Below are 14,135 nucleotides of genomic sequence, written 5' to 3' on the forward strand. Positions count from 1 at the left end.
TTTCATTAGAATCAGTATAAATAAAATCCATTAAGTATGTTAAACACATTTTATTAATAAATTGTTAAACATTATATTACACTGATACAATAGTTAGTATATAATATGACTCTCTATACAAAACGAAACGGATAAATTACATAATTTACAGCACATGTTCCCTCTTGTCCAAAACTAGCCACCGCGAGTATATTTATCTACATGTTTATTTATTGGGGATTTCTATAAGCTATCCATCCATCGTTTTGCGATTACAAATTGAAATTTGAAATTTACATAAAAATCTTAATCAGTATATTCCTTGGTCACGCCATCATGCGTGAACGGCTGGACCGATTAAGCTGAAAATTAGCTAAGCGAATAAATACTTAACCGATTTGGAAAATTCTTTCACTTTTGGAAAGCTACACTCTTCTCGAGTAACATAGGCTATATTTTACTCTGGTACGGGCAGTAGTTCCCACGAGACGCGGGCGAAAACTGCTTGTAATTTATAAATATGGAGCCAATGTCGATATTCAATTTTTAATCACAAATCGATGGATAGATAGGGTTATAGAAATCCACCGTTAGAACTACATTACATAATATTCTACTGATGAAGGAACAGAGAGGACTTAGAAATATTAACTTAAAGTATAAGCTGGGTGTTCAATAGTTGAAACAGGTTGTCATCTTCATTGCCAATGTAGTTTTGGTCCTTATTACATACAGTGATAAGGTTCATTATTGCTTGGGACTATACGAGTTGATGTTGTTAAAATGACAATTGAGAATGCTGTCATGACAAAATAAGCTTTAAAATAAAAGCTATTAATTAATCTCAGTAGACCAATAAATCAAAAACACAGGCAACCCAACTTCAGTTGAATATTTGAACTCACTATTAAGATATTAAGAAGTCAATTCTTCGCGTATTGAACACACAGCTTTAAACAAATACAAAAATATATTGGCCTGGAATGTGATACATAAAACAATAATTCTAAAATAAATAATAAAACCCATTTGCTGTTAAATTAGGCCGCCATTAATATTATTATCACTTGCAATCACCATTTTAAATTCGATTTAAATAAACACTTAGAAATCAAACGAATACATAAATAGAGAAAAAATGTGGTTGTCCTAATAGTGAAAATGGACTTTATAATAAGGTGATACGGCCCATAATGCCGTGAAAGTGAATAATTATATAAAAACTGCAGTTTTAACAAAGATAAATGTATTTTTTTTCTAACTAGAATGAGTAATTAGACCAGAGAAATTTTAGTACAATTTTTAATTAACAAATTGACGATTTATCCTAAACAGAAAACACGTTACATCTTTTAATAGAGGACCAATTATTTTGCACCGTTTAATCCTCACAAAATTAGCCTACCTACTTTATGCAATTCCAACATAGGACACAGTACTCTAAAAGGCGCATACATCAAAAACATTAATAACACATCTGGTCTAACTACCCACATACAATTTAGACTTACAACCAGGTGCCCATATCTCGGTCTAGCTATCCCTCGTGGGTCGACATTAAGGTATCAAAAACTTCGGACCCAGGCCCTATCCCTTCACTGACGGAGCCAAAGTAGCTTGAAAAGTTGAAAATCCCCGATTCCTGCCTAACATTGTCGCTTGAGCCAAATTGAGCCTTATTGTTACTATGCATAGGAGTCGCATTTGCACTGTAAGACTTTTTATCCAGGAGAGAAAGTAGTGGATTCTGTAGTTCACTTTTTATCATCGTTTGATTCTCCGGATCATATATTGTAGCTTCTTTAGATATATCTTTAATTTCTGTATACGGGTTTGTGAGATAATCGGCATACACTTCCGTCTGTTCGACTTTAGTTTGAGGGATAATATTCTCATTATAGTTAATGCTGATATTTTGTGGTTCTGACCTGGTGATGTCCGGTTGGGTGGGGTCTAGGCCTAGGTAGATGGTGGGGTCTGGCCGCGGGGTGGGGTTGGGTGGGGCGATGTCTGGGCGGGGTTGTTCGAGGCGGATGAGGTCCGGCCTGGTTAGCGGGGCGGGGTCAACGTTCTGAGGATACAGCATCGGGATTTGAGCTTGCATCGACATGCCAATGGGTGTTGATATCATCTGGAAGCAAGAAAATTTAATAATAAAAATTAAGTGAAAATGGTCAATTTTAGCACCAGCGCAAAAGTCGGTTTAATTTATATAAAACCTCAAAAAAAAATGAAATTATGACATTTAGACAGGCTACACAAGTGAAAATTAGGCTCCGACTCGTTAAGACCAGGAACAACCAAATGCTTTCACTAGTACACAAAATCAATTAACACAATTAAAAAAGTAACAATACAATTTAGAATTTAGCCACCTACCTCATTCAAAGGTTGCAGTAGAACCGAAGAAGTCAATCCGGCCTGATCATACAACGGATTCCTTATAGGAACCATCCCGCTTATTGGGGTAGGAGCCACCAACGTTGGCGCATTGGCCACCAACGGGGGAGTTTGGGCTAGATTCACGGGTGAATGCGCCAATGTTGGTGACAATGTTTGTGGTGATGTTGGTGAGTGAGCTTGGGAGGGGGATTGGGAGGGGATAGGTACTAGTGTTGGCGTACTGTTGGGCCCAACTGGGACGAGTGTTGGCAGTGGTGTTGGGAGCGGCGGCTGCATGTGGCTTGGTACGCTTGATGGGGGCTTCGCGTTGTCTTTTACTGGAACAAATTGAATTTAATAAGTATTGAGAAAGTAAGTTTTGTTAAGGAAAAAATAAAGGTAAATAATGTCTTACCTTGAGGGAATAATTCTTCTTTCAAGTTGGGTAGGAATTCATTAATCTTGTCCCATGTGAGATACCAGAGTTCATTGTAGCCATCACCATTGCTGAATATCTGTAATTAAATATTATGTAATTGTATATTTACATATTTCAAAGTCACACGTACGGTGTAATGAAGCACTAATGCATATGAAGTGAATGCCATACTTCACGGGATAATGCTACTTTGATTATCATACTTCCAAAATGAAGTCATTAGCAGAATGTCACTAAATTCAACAACCTAGTAGCAGCTTCCAGCTAATAAGAATAATTTAGACTGGCTAATGATTTAGCTTCACTTTCAAGATTGTGAAACTTTGCTTACCCTAAGAAACTCGAGTCGAGGTACGCTCTAAGTAGGGGGCCTAAAGATACATATTGCACTCTCTCCTTCGCCTAGACCCAATATGGAATCATAAAATTTCACTAAAACACCCGCATCATTTCATTCAGCTACTCTGGCGCAGCTTCGGTGAGCGTGTCGCCCGGTCACTTTATACCCACTTCCATAACAGGGGACTTACAAAACTACCAAATCACCAGCGTTTATACAGCTACTCACCCTAACAGAGTCCATGACAAGTATCATGTTCTTGAGCGACTCTAGCGCCGCCTCGGTGAGCGGGTCGTCAGGTGACGCGGACACCAGCGCCCGCGCAACATCTACCAGCGTTTATACAGCTACTCACCCTAACAGAGTCCATGACAAGTATCATGTTCTTGAGCGACTCTAGCGCCGCCTCGGTGAGCGGGTCGTCAGGTGACGCGGACACCAGCGCCCGCGCAACATCTACCAGCGTTTATACAGCTACTCACCCTAACAGAGTCCATGACAAGTATCATGTTCTTGAGCGACTCTAGCGCCGCCTCGGTGAGCGGGTCGTCAGGTGACGCGGACACCAGCGCCCGCGCAACATCTACCAGCGTTTATACAGCTACTCACCCTAACAGAGTCCATGACAAGTATCATGTTCTTGAGCGACTCTAGCGCCGCCTCGGTGAGCGGGTCGTCAGGTGACGCGGACACCAGCGCCCGCGCAACATCTACCAGCGTTTATACAGCTACTCACCCTAACAGAGTCCATGACAAGTATCATGTTCTTGAGCGACTCTAGCGCCGCCTCGGTGAGCGGGTCGTCAGGTGACGCGGACACCAGCGCCCGCGCAACATCTACCAGCGTTTATACAGCTACTCACCCTAACAGAGTCCATGACAAGTATCATGTTCTTGAGCGACTCTAGCGCCGCCTCGGTGAGCGGGTCGTCAGGTGACGCGGACACCAGCGCCCGCGCAACATCTACCAGCGTTTATACAGCTACTCACCCTAACAGAGTCCATGACAAGTATCATGTTCTTGAGCGACTCTAGCGCCGCCTCGGTGAGCGGGTCGTCAGGTGACGCGGACACCAGCGCCCGCGCAACATCTACCAGCGTTTATACAGCTACTCACCCTAACAGAGTCCATGACAAGTATCATGTTCTTGAGCGACTCTAGCGCCGCCTCGGTGAGCGGGTCGTCAGGTGACGCGGACACCAGCGCCCGCGCAACATCTACCAGCGTTTATACAGCTACTCACCCTAACAGAGTCCATGACAAGTATCATGTTCTTGAGCGACTCTAGCGCCGCCTCGGTGAGCGGGTCGTCAGGTGACGCGGACACCAGCGCCCGCGCAACATCTACCAGCGTTTATACAGCTACTCACCCTAACAGAGTCCATGACAAGTATCATGTTCTTGAGCGACTCTAGCGCCGCCTCGGTGAGCGGGTCGTCAGGTGACGCGGACACCAGCGCCCGCGCAACATCTACCAGCGTTTATACAGCTACTCACCCTAACAGAGTCCATGACAAGTATCATGTTCTTGAGCGACTCTAGCGCCGCCTCGGTGAGCGGGTCGTCAGGTGACGCGGACACCAGCGCCCGCGCAACATCTACCAGCGTTTATACAGCTACTCACCCTAACAGAGTCCATGACAAGTATCATGTTCTTGAGCGACTCTAGCGCCGCCTCGGTGAGCGGGTCGTCAGGTGACGCGGACACCAGCGCCCGCGCAACATCTACCAGCGTTTATACAGCTACTCACCCTAACAGAGTCCATGACAAGTATCATGTTCTTGAGCGACTCTAGCGCCGCCTCGGTGAGCGGGTCGTCAGGTGACGCGGACACCAGCGCCCGCGCAACATCTACCAGCGTTTATACAGCTACTCACCCTAACAGAGTCCATGACAAGTATCATGTTCTTGAGCGACTCTAGCGCCGCCTCGGTGAGCGGGTCGTCAGGTGACGCGGACACCAGCGCCCGCGCAACATCTACCAGCGTTTATACAGCTACTCACCCTAACAGAGTCCATGACAAGTATCATGTTCTTGAGCGACTCTAGCGCCGCCTCGGTGAGCGGGTCGTCAGGTGACGCGGACACCAGCGCCCGCGCAACATCTACCAGCGTTTATACAGCTACTCACCCTAACAGAGTCCATGACAAGTATCATGTTCTTGAGCGACTCTAGCGCCGCCTCGGTGAGCGGGTCGTCAGGTGACGCGGACACCAGCGCCCGCGCAACATCTACCAGCGTTTATACAGCTACTCACCCTAACAGAGTCCATGACAAGTATCATGTTCTTGAGCGACTCTAGCGCCGCCTCGGTGAGCGGGTCGTCAGGTGACGCGGACACCAGCGCCCGCGCAACATCTACCAGCGTTTATACAGCTACTCACCCACAGAGTCCATGACAAGTATCATGTTCTTGAGCGACTCTAGCGCCGCCTCGGTGAGCGGGTCGTCAGGTGACGCGGACACCAGCGCCCGCGCAACATCTACCAGCGTTTATACAGCTACTCACCCTAACAGAGTCCATGACAAGTATCATGTTCTTGAGCGACTCTAGCGCCGCCTCGGTGAGCGGGTCGTCAGGTGACGCGGACACCAGCGCCCGCGCAACATCTACCAGCGTTTATACAGCTACTCACCCTAACAGAGTCCATGACAAGTATCATGTTCTTGAGCGACTCTAGCGCCGCCTCGGTGAGCGGGTCGTCAGGTGACGCGGACACCAGCGCCCGCGCAACATCTACCAGCGTTTATACAGCTACTCACCCTAACAGAGTCCATGACAAGTATCATGTTCTTGAGCGACTCTAGCGCCGCCTCGGTGAGCGGGTCGTCAGGTGACGCGGACACCAGCGCCCGCGCAACATCTACTACGCGTGACCACAGAGCTGCGAAGGTCGGCCGGCTTGAGAGGGCTGATAGATGCTGGAGGAACACCTGGGGAAAGGAGAAGTTTGAGAATGTTAGCTAGGTGTATAAAGTTGTATGCATGTTAAAAAATATATGTCATATTTCTTAAAAAATAAGAGTACGCGCCGGTGCCACGTGTCTGTATACAAACGACAACAAACGTCGCCGGCGCGTTTAAAAAACCTGGTGTGCATAGGTCCTTAATGTTAACATATCAGATTTACAAACAACAAACAAAAACAATACAAATTCTATAAATGCACATTCTTTTTAAAACAATACACAAATCCTTATAGAACAATCCAAAAGTTTTAAAATATCCTTTAATAACGACTACGGCTTCAAAGGTCTCCAAAATCCAATATGGCGCCGCCTTGTCCCGACCGAAGTGAAACATAGATCAAGGCTTGTCAGTTTCTGGATTATTTACTGTAAAGACAACCTAGAAACTGATAGGACTCAACGTATGTATTACTGAGCTGGTAGCACGCCATCTTGTTTTCATTCTTCGAAATTCCAACGGTGGGTGATGTCTCTTCTTAAAGGGAGATTTAACCGTCACTGTCCTGTTATGAATCCTATATAATGGGACTTACATTACTTTTCTTACATTCTATAAGGGTCTAGCCTCATTTATCGACGGAGAATCGGCTAACAACGGACAAAAAAGCCTTTATTTCTACGTAATAAGGGTGTTACTAATTACATTCGTATCGGCTCGGCTTGGATACGTCGCGACGCCGGCCGTATTAAGTATTTTTTATACACTAACAATTTTGTATAATATAATATGTTAGTCTTTAAGATATATATATATCGGGTGTGTCGTTCACAATCACATTAAATCATATCACATATACTTTATGATATTCTTTGGCGAATTGTAAAAAAAATAACCTAATCCATTCGGTGGTTTAGCCACAGGAGTCATTTTTCGTTTTTATAATTTACAACATCATGTGTAAAGCAGAGATAAAGTTAGGATTTTCGTATGTTTTGATCAGTTGACAGCTGTCAGTTTTCAAGGGAGAATTTCATATGTTTGTTTTATGTGTTTCATATGTTTAGGTATATGGTGTTCTAATTTTTGCACATTTTTATTCCATTTACTTTGTTTGAAAAAATCATTTTTTTATTTTTACGTATTTTTCTTTTATCTTTGTGTTAATCGACATATATTAACCAGTATATTAACGCATTTAATTTTATGTGATTATGAACGACACACCCAATATATGAGCCTACGCAGCCTGAAAAAAAATAAAATAAATAAATAGTTTATTTCACACAAAGTTTACAAATGTTGAACTATGACTATAAAAACATAAAGGTTTATTTAGGACAACAATATGAGGTACCCTGACTCCTAAACTAGGTGTAGGCCTAAAAATAAAGTAATTTTGATTTGATTTTCGATAAGTCGAGTAGTGTGGTGATACTCTGCTTAAGCCGATTCCGCGTCGATAAATGGGGGGAGACCCTAATTTTTCTTAATATTTTGTCTTAATAAATTAACGTATTAAATTCAACATTTTCTCGTCTTCTGTATTTCTCAAAGGGAGATAGTAGATGAACGATTCTCATCCCTCGCATGACGCGGCTGACTAGCACACAGTTACGTCATGCGAGGGATGGCGACCGAACGTCTATGGGCTTCTTTCTTCAAGTTGAAGGTCTTGAGAAGTAGGGTCCTACATGAACTTGGACCAGAATCCAGTAGAGAGGAATGGAACGAAGAAGTTTTTAAACAAGCCATAGAATGTCTTTATTCAAATTTGTAGTCTCCGCCCATTGAGTTGAGTAATGTCCCCGTGGAAAAAAGAAACTATTTGTTTAAAAACTTTTTCACTCCACTAAGCAGTATACTGCACAAAAAATATAGCTTAAAAGTACATAGCATGATTTAAAAATATCTCACAATTCATCCCATATACTCATTTTCTTTCTTCATTACGTCATACAGGTACATTTTAAAATATAGCAACAATGTGACTCCTATTTGATATTGCTTAAAGAGACTTCCTCCTACATCAAAACTTTTAAGCGTTTGTTGAACACTTGTCTAAAAAGAACAAAGATTATGACGTTGATATAAGGTCCGTTTTGCAGACACACGTTTTAAAACAAGTGTTCAACAGATGTTTTGCCCGGGTAACTGGGTTGAGGAGGACAGATAGGCAGTCGCTTCTTGTAAAGCACTGGTACTCAGTTTAATCCGGTAAGACTGGAAGCCGACCCCAACATAGTTGGGAAAAAGGCTCGGAGGATGATGATGTTCAACAGATGTTTAAGTTTTTGTAGTACGGCTGTAGCTAGTTTTTAAGTTACCTTGCACATGATAGTATTAGCGCGGGCAGTAGCGTCGGCAGGCCGCGGCAGCTGGTCCAGCAACGGGAACAGCACGCAGTGGAAGCACGCCTCCCAGCCGCCGCCGCCCATTGCTGATAACCCCGGTACTAATAGGGCTCGCTGTAAGTATGCTATAGCGCTGTTTGACACCTGCGAATCAAATACACTTTTTAGACATCTTCACCTTCTCTTTAATTTACTTGATGTAGCTTGAACAATCCCTTCTCTTCTTTCTTTCAACCTGCACCTGCTCTGAAGGAACATCAAAACGTTTTTTTGAAAATAACAAATAACTTGAATTATTGCTAGCTTGAATTAAAGCTATAATTTAAAAGTATTACAAATGTATTACAAATACGAGGTTAAAAGAACTGAAAAAAAACTATTTTTTTTTGTATCAAACCGGTGATTGGCGCTTTCAGGCAACCTAACTAAGAAACTCTGGTTTCTGCATTTCTTGCACAGAAAATTGAGCCAATGATATTTGTTTTGCTCTGTGTTGAAATATATAATATAATGTTCAAATGTGAAAAGGCGACAGTGTTAAGGGCACTTCCACTCGTTATTGCTCTTGCCTAAGTACACACAAAAAGTAATAATTGCTACAACACCAATGTATAAAGTGTTCGAGATTTCTTTCATTATACTCGTAAACTGACCTGTTTCCGTCTATCCGTGCAGAATTGTGCGATACCTTGAAGCAGCGGTTTCCACGCCACCTCCCATAAATCGTATTCTTCCGCATCTAAAAACAAAATATTCCAAAATATGACATTGTCACTTTGATGAAAATAATCGTTGATTTTGAAAAATATGGGGTACTTACTTTGTCCTTGGTCGGCCTCATCTCGCCACCATTTAAATATCTGAGCAGTACGGCTGTGTAGTGTGTGCATCAAATCTAGTAGCTGTGAACAATATATTAATCTTATTGTCAAGGTTACAAACGTAAGTATAGCATTATAGGTCTTCCAACATGATAGGTATTACCATTTGCGAAAAAGTATAAGCCTAGTCTTGTTTTTGAATAATCCAAAGTAGTGTAATGTAGGTTTGAGTCCGAAAGGGCTGCTACATGACTTTTAGATTAAACAGGATCCCTACTTAGAATTAGCTGTCCATATGTGACCATGTTTCTCATGAACACACAAATACTGAAATCTAGAATAAAATAAATATTTTAGGGTACCACACAACAAACGTGATTTTTTTGACCATTTTTAAATCATGGTACTGAACCTATCGTGCACGAGTCTGACTCGCAGTTGACCGGTGTTATCCTTTGCACATGGCTGGCTTACAAATTACATTCATATATTGTATGCTCAGGGGAAACTGAATGGATGACAACTTCTCACCTGTATGCTGACCATGTGGTACTGGTCGAGGGTATCCACCTCCTCATCGCTGGAGTCATCATACCGTCTCCTACCCGAGCTCGGCCGGGACTTGCGGCCCGAACGAGACTTGCTGGATTTCTTGCCTACAGACGTAGTGAAAAAGAATAGTTATTTTTTGTGTAGGTTTCGAAAGAATAGTAACTTTTGCGCAAATGTCCCAAAAAGTTTTCATCTTTATTCGACAGTATTTATCAGTACTATCGGCAGCATTTTATACGTCTTTTTATCTGTATTTTTTTATGCAATTATGCAATCATATCAATAGGATCAGACGTTGATACCAAACAATACCTACACTGGTCGGATAGGTTTTCTTAACAAATTTTATTGCCTCATATCCTACATACCTTATACCACATAATGTACATAGAGGGAGGAATATAAAAATGTTGTCAAAATTATGGACCCTGATGGGCACAGCAAGCTAGTATTCAGAAAAGAGGAAGGCGTTTTATGTATTATCCGCGCGGAACTAGTCGGCCGAGTCTTAGGTATATGAGCGGTGGGGCGGAGGGGTGACGGCACTCGCTGCCGTTACTCAGTGAATTACAGAATTAGTATATTACAGAATTGAGTATTTACCATCATGCAAGGTAGCTCTAGCGAACAGCCTCACAGCGCGGACGGCGGCGCGGCAGTTATACGGCGTGACGTGAGCTACGTCTCGCACTACCAGCGCCAGCGCTTCGCAGCACCGCGCTAGTGCGCCTGCACGGTGCGCACGGAGTGTCGGTAAGGTTTCCAAGTCGCCACTGTCGGGGGTGTCCGTTTCGTTCTTGACCTAGGAAGATATAGAAAAGATTTCAACCAAGTGAATCCTGAAACTGGAGTAAACTTTCAAACATTTGTAATTTAATTAATGACCAATAAAATTTAATACATCTGTTATCAGATCATTAACCAGAAATACACAAATCAAATTTTTTAAAGACAGTAAAACACACGCCTCCCGAATTTAATTATGGTAACGCTGAAATAAATATTGTAATCGACAACAGTCACACTACTGAAACTTCTAAAATTGGAAAGTAATCATAACTTTTTTTAAGAATATTTAAAACATACCAGTATCCAGCCTTGAGTTTGGGGTGAATGTGACAGTTCACTTTCGGAGGACGCACTAGTAGGTCGACGCTCACTTTCGTCTTCTGAACCTTCGGAACGACTTGACGCGGCAGGACCTAAACAAATCAAGATTATGAAAAATGAAAATATATGTAAAAAACTATGGCATTATTTTACGAGGCATAGGTATTTACGACTAAATACAATTATATGACGTCACAATCAATATCTCACACATTTAAGTCTTGGTACATCATATGTCATTGGTGTAGATATTAAAATTTTATCTCTCATAAATCAACGGATATATAGGTTATTTAAAGCACTGAAAAATACAATTACCGTATGAGTCTTTATAAAGCTATTATATCCTGTTTAAGTTTTATGTATGAATAACTATAATATAAGTGGTTATTAATTAGCTTACTGGTAGCATGCGCATCACTGGGCCATGCGCCTGCGCCGGCGGCACACAGCAGCGCGAACACGATGTCCCACTCGTGCGCACTGTGCACGTTCTGCGCAGACGTCTTCACTATCTCGTACATACCGCACGAGATCTAAAACACAACACAAAAAACTTAAATAACATGCTTTTTTTAAATTAAAAAATAATTCGGACATTTAGTTTGAAGAAGCCGCCATATTAGATTTGTAATGACGTTTCTTAGCTAATCATGTATTGTCATCAGAAGTCAGAGCCTGTGCAAAATTTCATCCTAATCGAAGACCGGGAAGTGGGTCAAATTACGATTCCACAAGTGAAGCTGATGTAAGAGTGTTAAAAAAATATGGACGGTAGACTATTAGTACCAGACTATAAGTCATAGTGGCCTATTAGGTTTTAGAAACAACCTCTCAAGTTTGAATGTGTGGGTTCGAACTGGGTTCAGGAGGTCAGATAGGCAGCCGCCCCTTATAAAACACTTGTACTCAGCTGCATGCGGTGAGAATTGGAAGCTGACCCCAACATAGTTGGGGAAAGGCTCGGGAGATGATGACGGAAAACTATCAAAAAATCGTTATGCGTATGGGAAGAGCAATAAATAATTTCATAGATCCAAAGAAAACGCTGTGTTACTTGGGAATTTGAATAACACAAAAACGATTTGAAAATGTGACGTACGTGTACAATGAGGGTTTTCTAAAATGGCGTCCACCAGGTGGCGCACTGAGTCGTCAGGTCCAGGTAACTGTCAAAGTGTTTATCTTTACTATGAATAGTGAACGATTTTAGTGGTTTTTTTATTTTATAATTAAAGCACTGCATTATTGTTTTACTATTGAGGTTGAGTAAATAAAAAAAAACTAAATCATATTGTGTTAACAAATCTTTCAACAAGCTTTTCCTTAGTACCAGTGACTTTTGCACCCTCTCTCTTAGCTCAATTTTTAGTTCGGAAACCTTATTCTGACCGTAGTCCATAATAAAATCAATAACACTTCCAATATAACAGAATTTCAATAAACAATAAGTTCGGCACCTACAATTCCATACTGTTTGACAGCTGTTTGGACCAGACGCATACGTGGCGCCACCCGGTGGCAGAAAAAATTTCAAAAACCCTCATTGAACAAATAAGTATCTGCTATGCTGCTACGCCAGGACTACGGCGTAGCGTCGTAGGCTCGGTACTGCAGCTTTGACCAATCGCAGCGCACTTCGACCGAATCTGGCTTGTGTCTAGTGTGCAAGACACACATCCTATTCGGCCTAAGTGCGAGTCTGCTGGGAATAGTGACGTCCAGACATACTAAAATTCACGTAGCGTAGCTATATCTATGAAAGTCTTTGAATACGTACAGAGCAACGCTGATGATGTGGATGTATTTCTAGCCCACGACGAACAAAATGACTACCGGAGGTGCCATCACGCTAAATTTCCTTAGAAAGTAGCGTGCTAAAATGCGGGTGAGCAGGGAAAGAGGAACTTTACTGGCTGTGCCCTTATATACCTTCATCGAACCCGGGTATTTTTTGTAATTCGTTGACAGGTCTCCAAAATCCAAGCGCGTCCTCAGTTCACTCGTTGGTCATGCCCACCGTACAAATCTGTCCTAGACACGTGACCTACCTGCATTATGGCATCTCCGTTGATCTTTCCTTTCTCCATGTTCCAGTATGGTGACGCACCTATTTAATCATTATTTGTACGCCTACTACCCGTAATCTATCTATTTAAAAATCAACTCCATCTGAAGGCTTTTGAGCGATAAGACGGCCTATTGTACTCACACATATTTGTTTGTAATGTCCTTGTCTATATTTGGTGTACAATGAAGAAGATTCTATCTTCTATCTATCATGTACTCACCACATCAGCCTGCTGGTAGAACAGCTTATAAGGCAGCTGGAATAGCAACGTGAGGTGCTGCAACACATGCGGCGCGGCGGCATCGCAGCGCATGAGGCGGGCGCCGGTACGTAGCAGTGCGGTGACGCAGCGACGCAGGGCTGCGGGCCCGCGGGCCTGAGCCCATAGTACTGTGCGGGACACGTGGGGGGAGGCTTCGTCCCATACTGAGAGGAGACGGTCTCTAGAACAATAGGTGAAATAATCGTGAGACATCGGATGATGATGTAACGGATCAACGGTATGGTGGGATTTCATGAGGACATAGGAACGGGGCTATATTCTGGAGTCGAACCATACTATGTATATACTTTGAGAAATATTCAAAATAAAACGGATCCTTAATTTGAAACCATTTCTGGTTAGTTTCTTAAAAACTAGCAGGGCCGATCAGATAACTTGTTGGGACATACCTGCAGTTTGATATATTTGTCTTCATACTGAAATGTTTTTCATTCAATTACAAGTTTGAACACAACATCAAGCTACTACAATCTTTCAAACTTTAATAGATTTTCAACTTATTATCTTACACATACAATATTGACAGAGGAAAATTATACCAAAAGCTACATACCCATTCTGTAATGGATTTTCAACTTTATCTCTACAGCATAAGGTTCAATATTGACTGGTACCTGTTCTGTATAAGTGTTTGTCCAAGCAGTTCTAGGAAGAATACGGTGATGTCTTCGAGCTGAGGGTTGAGCTGCAAGCTGTCCGCATCAGGCGGAGTGCCGACCGTCACCATTGCGCGGACCAACTCCTGCGCATTACGAAGTTGGGTTGTAAGAAGGGTGTTTTGACATGCTTTTGTAAAAGGTTTAAAATTGAATTGCTATTACATGGGAAAAGTGAATAGTTTGTTTTTTATTAGGGCACTACAGTCACACCATATAAGTTTACATTTTAAAAGT

At 42.2% G+C, this 14,135-nt stretch overlaps 1 protein-coding gene across 1 annotated transcript in view; it reads right to left on the reverse strand.

Moving 5' to 3' along the window:
- Positions 1–35: 35 nt before the first annotated feature.
- Garz (gartenzwerg) overlaps positions 36–14,135 on the reverse strand; it is a 40,238-nt gene continuing 26,138 nt past the window's right edge. The window contains exons 18-30 of the mRNA XM_064039150.1: positions 13,857–13,984; positions 13,180–13,402; positions 11,292–11,424; positions 10,865–10,980; positions 10,382–10,580; positions 9,758–9,882; positions 9,226–9,307; positions 9,059–9,144; positions 8,379–8,549; positions 5,907–6,077; positions 2,777–2,876; positions 2,359–2,699; positions 36–2,110 (exon numbers count right to left, since the gene is read on the reverse strand). Of these exons, the coding sequence (XP_063895220.1) occupies positions 1,517–2,110; positions 2,359–2,699; positions 2,777–2,876; positions 5,907–6,077; positions 8,379–8,549; positions 9,059–9,144; positions 9,226–9,307; positions 9,758–9,882; positions 10,382–10,580; positions 10,865–10,980; positions 11,292–11,424; positions 13,180–13,402; positions 13,857–13,984 (2,469 nt within the window). The 3' untranslated portion in view covers positions 36–1,516. The remainder of the gene's footprint in view (positions 2,111–2,358; positions 2,700–2,776; positions 2,877–5,906; positions 6,078–8,378; positions 8,550–9,058; positions 9,145–9,225; positions 9,308–9,757; positions 9,883–10,381; positions 10,581–10,864; positions 10,981–11,291; positions 11,425–13,179; positions 13,403–13,856; positions 13,985–14,135) is intronic.

This window comes from Helicoverpa armigera, chromosome 18 (genome assembly GCF_030705265.1).
Source record: "Helicoverpa armigera isolate CAAS_96S chromosome 18, ASM3070526v1, whole genome shotgun sequence".
Taxonomy (NCBI): Eukaryota; Metazoa; Arthropoda; class Insecta; order Lepidoptera; family Noctuidae; genus Helicoverpa; species Helicoverpa armigera.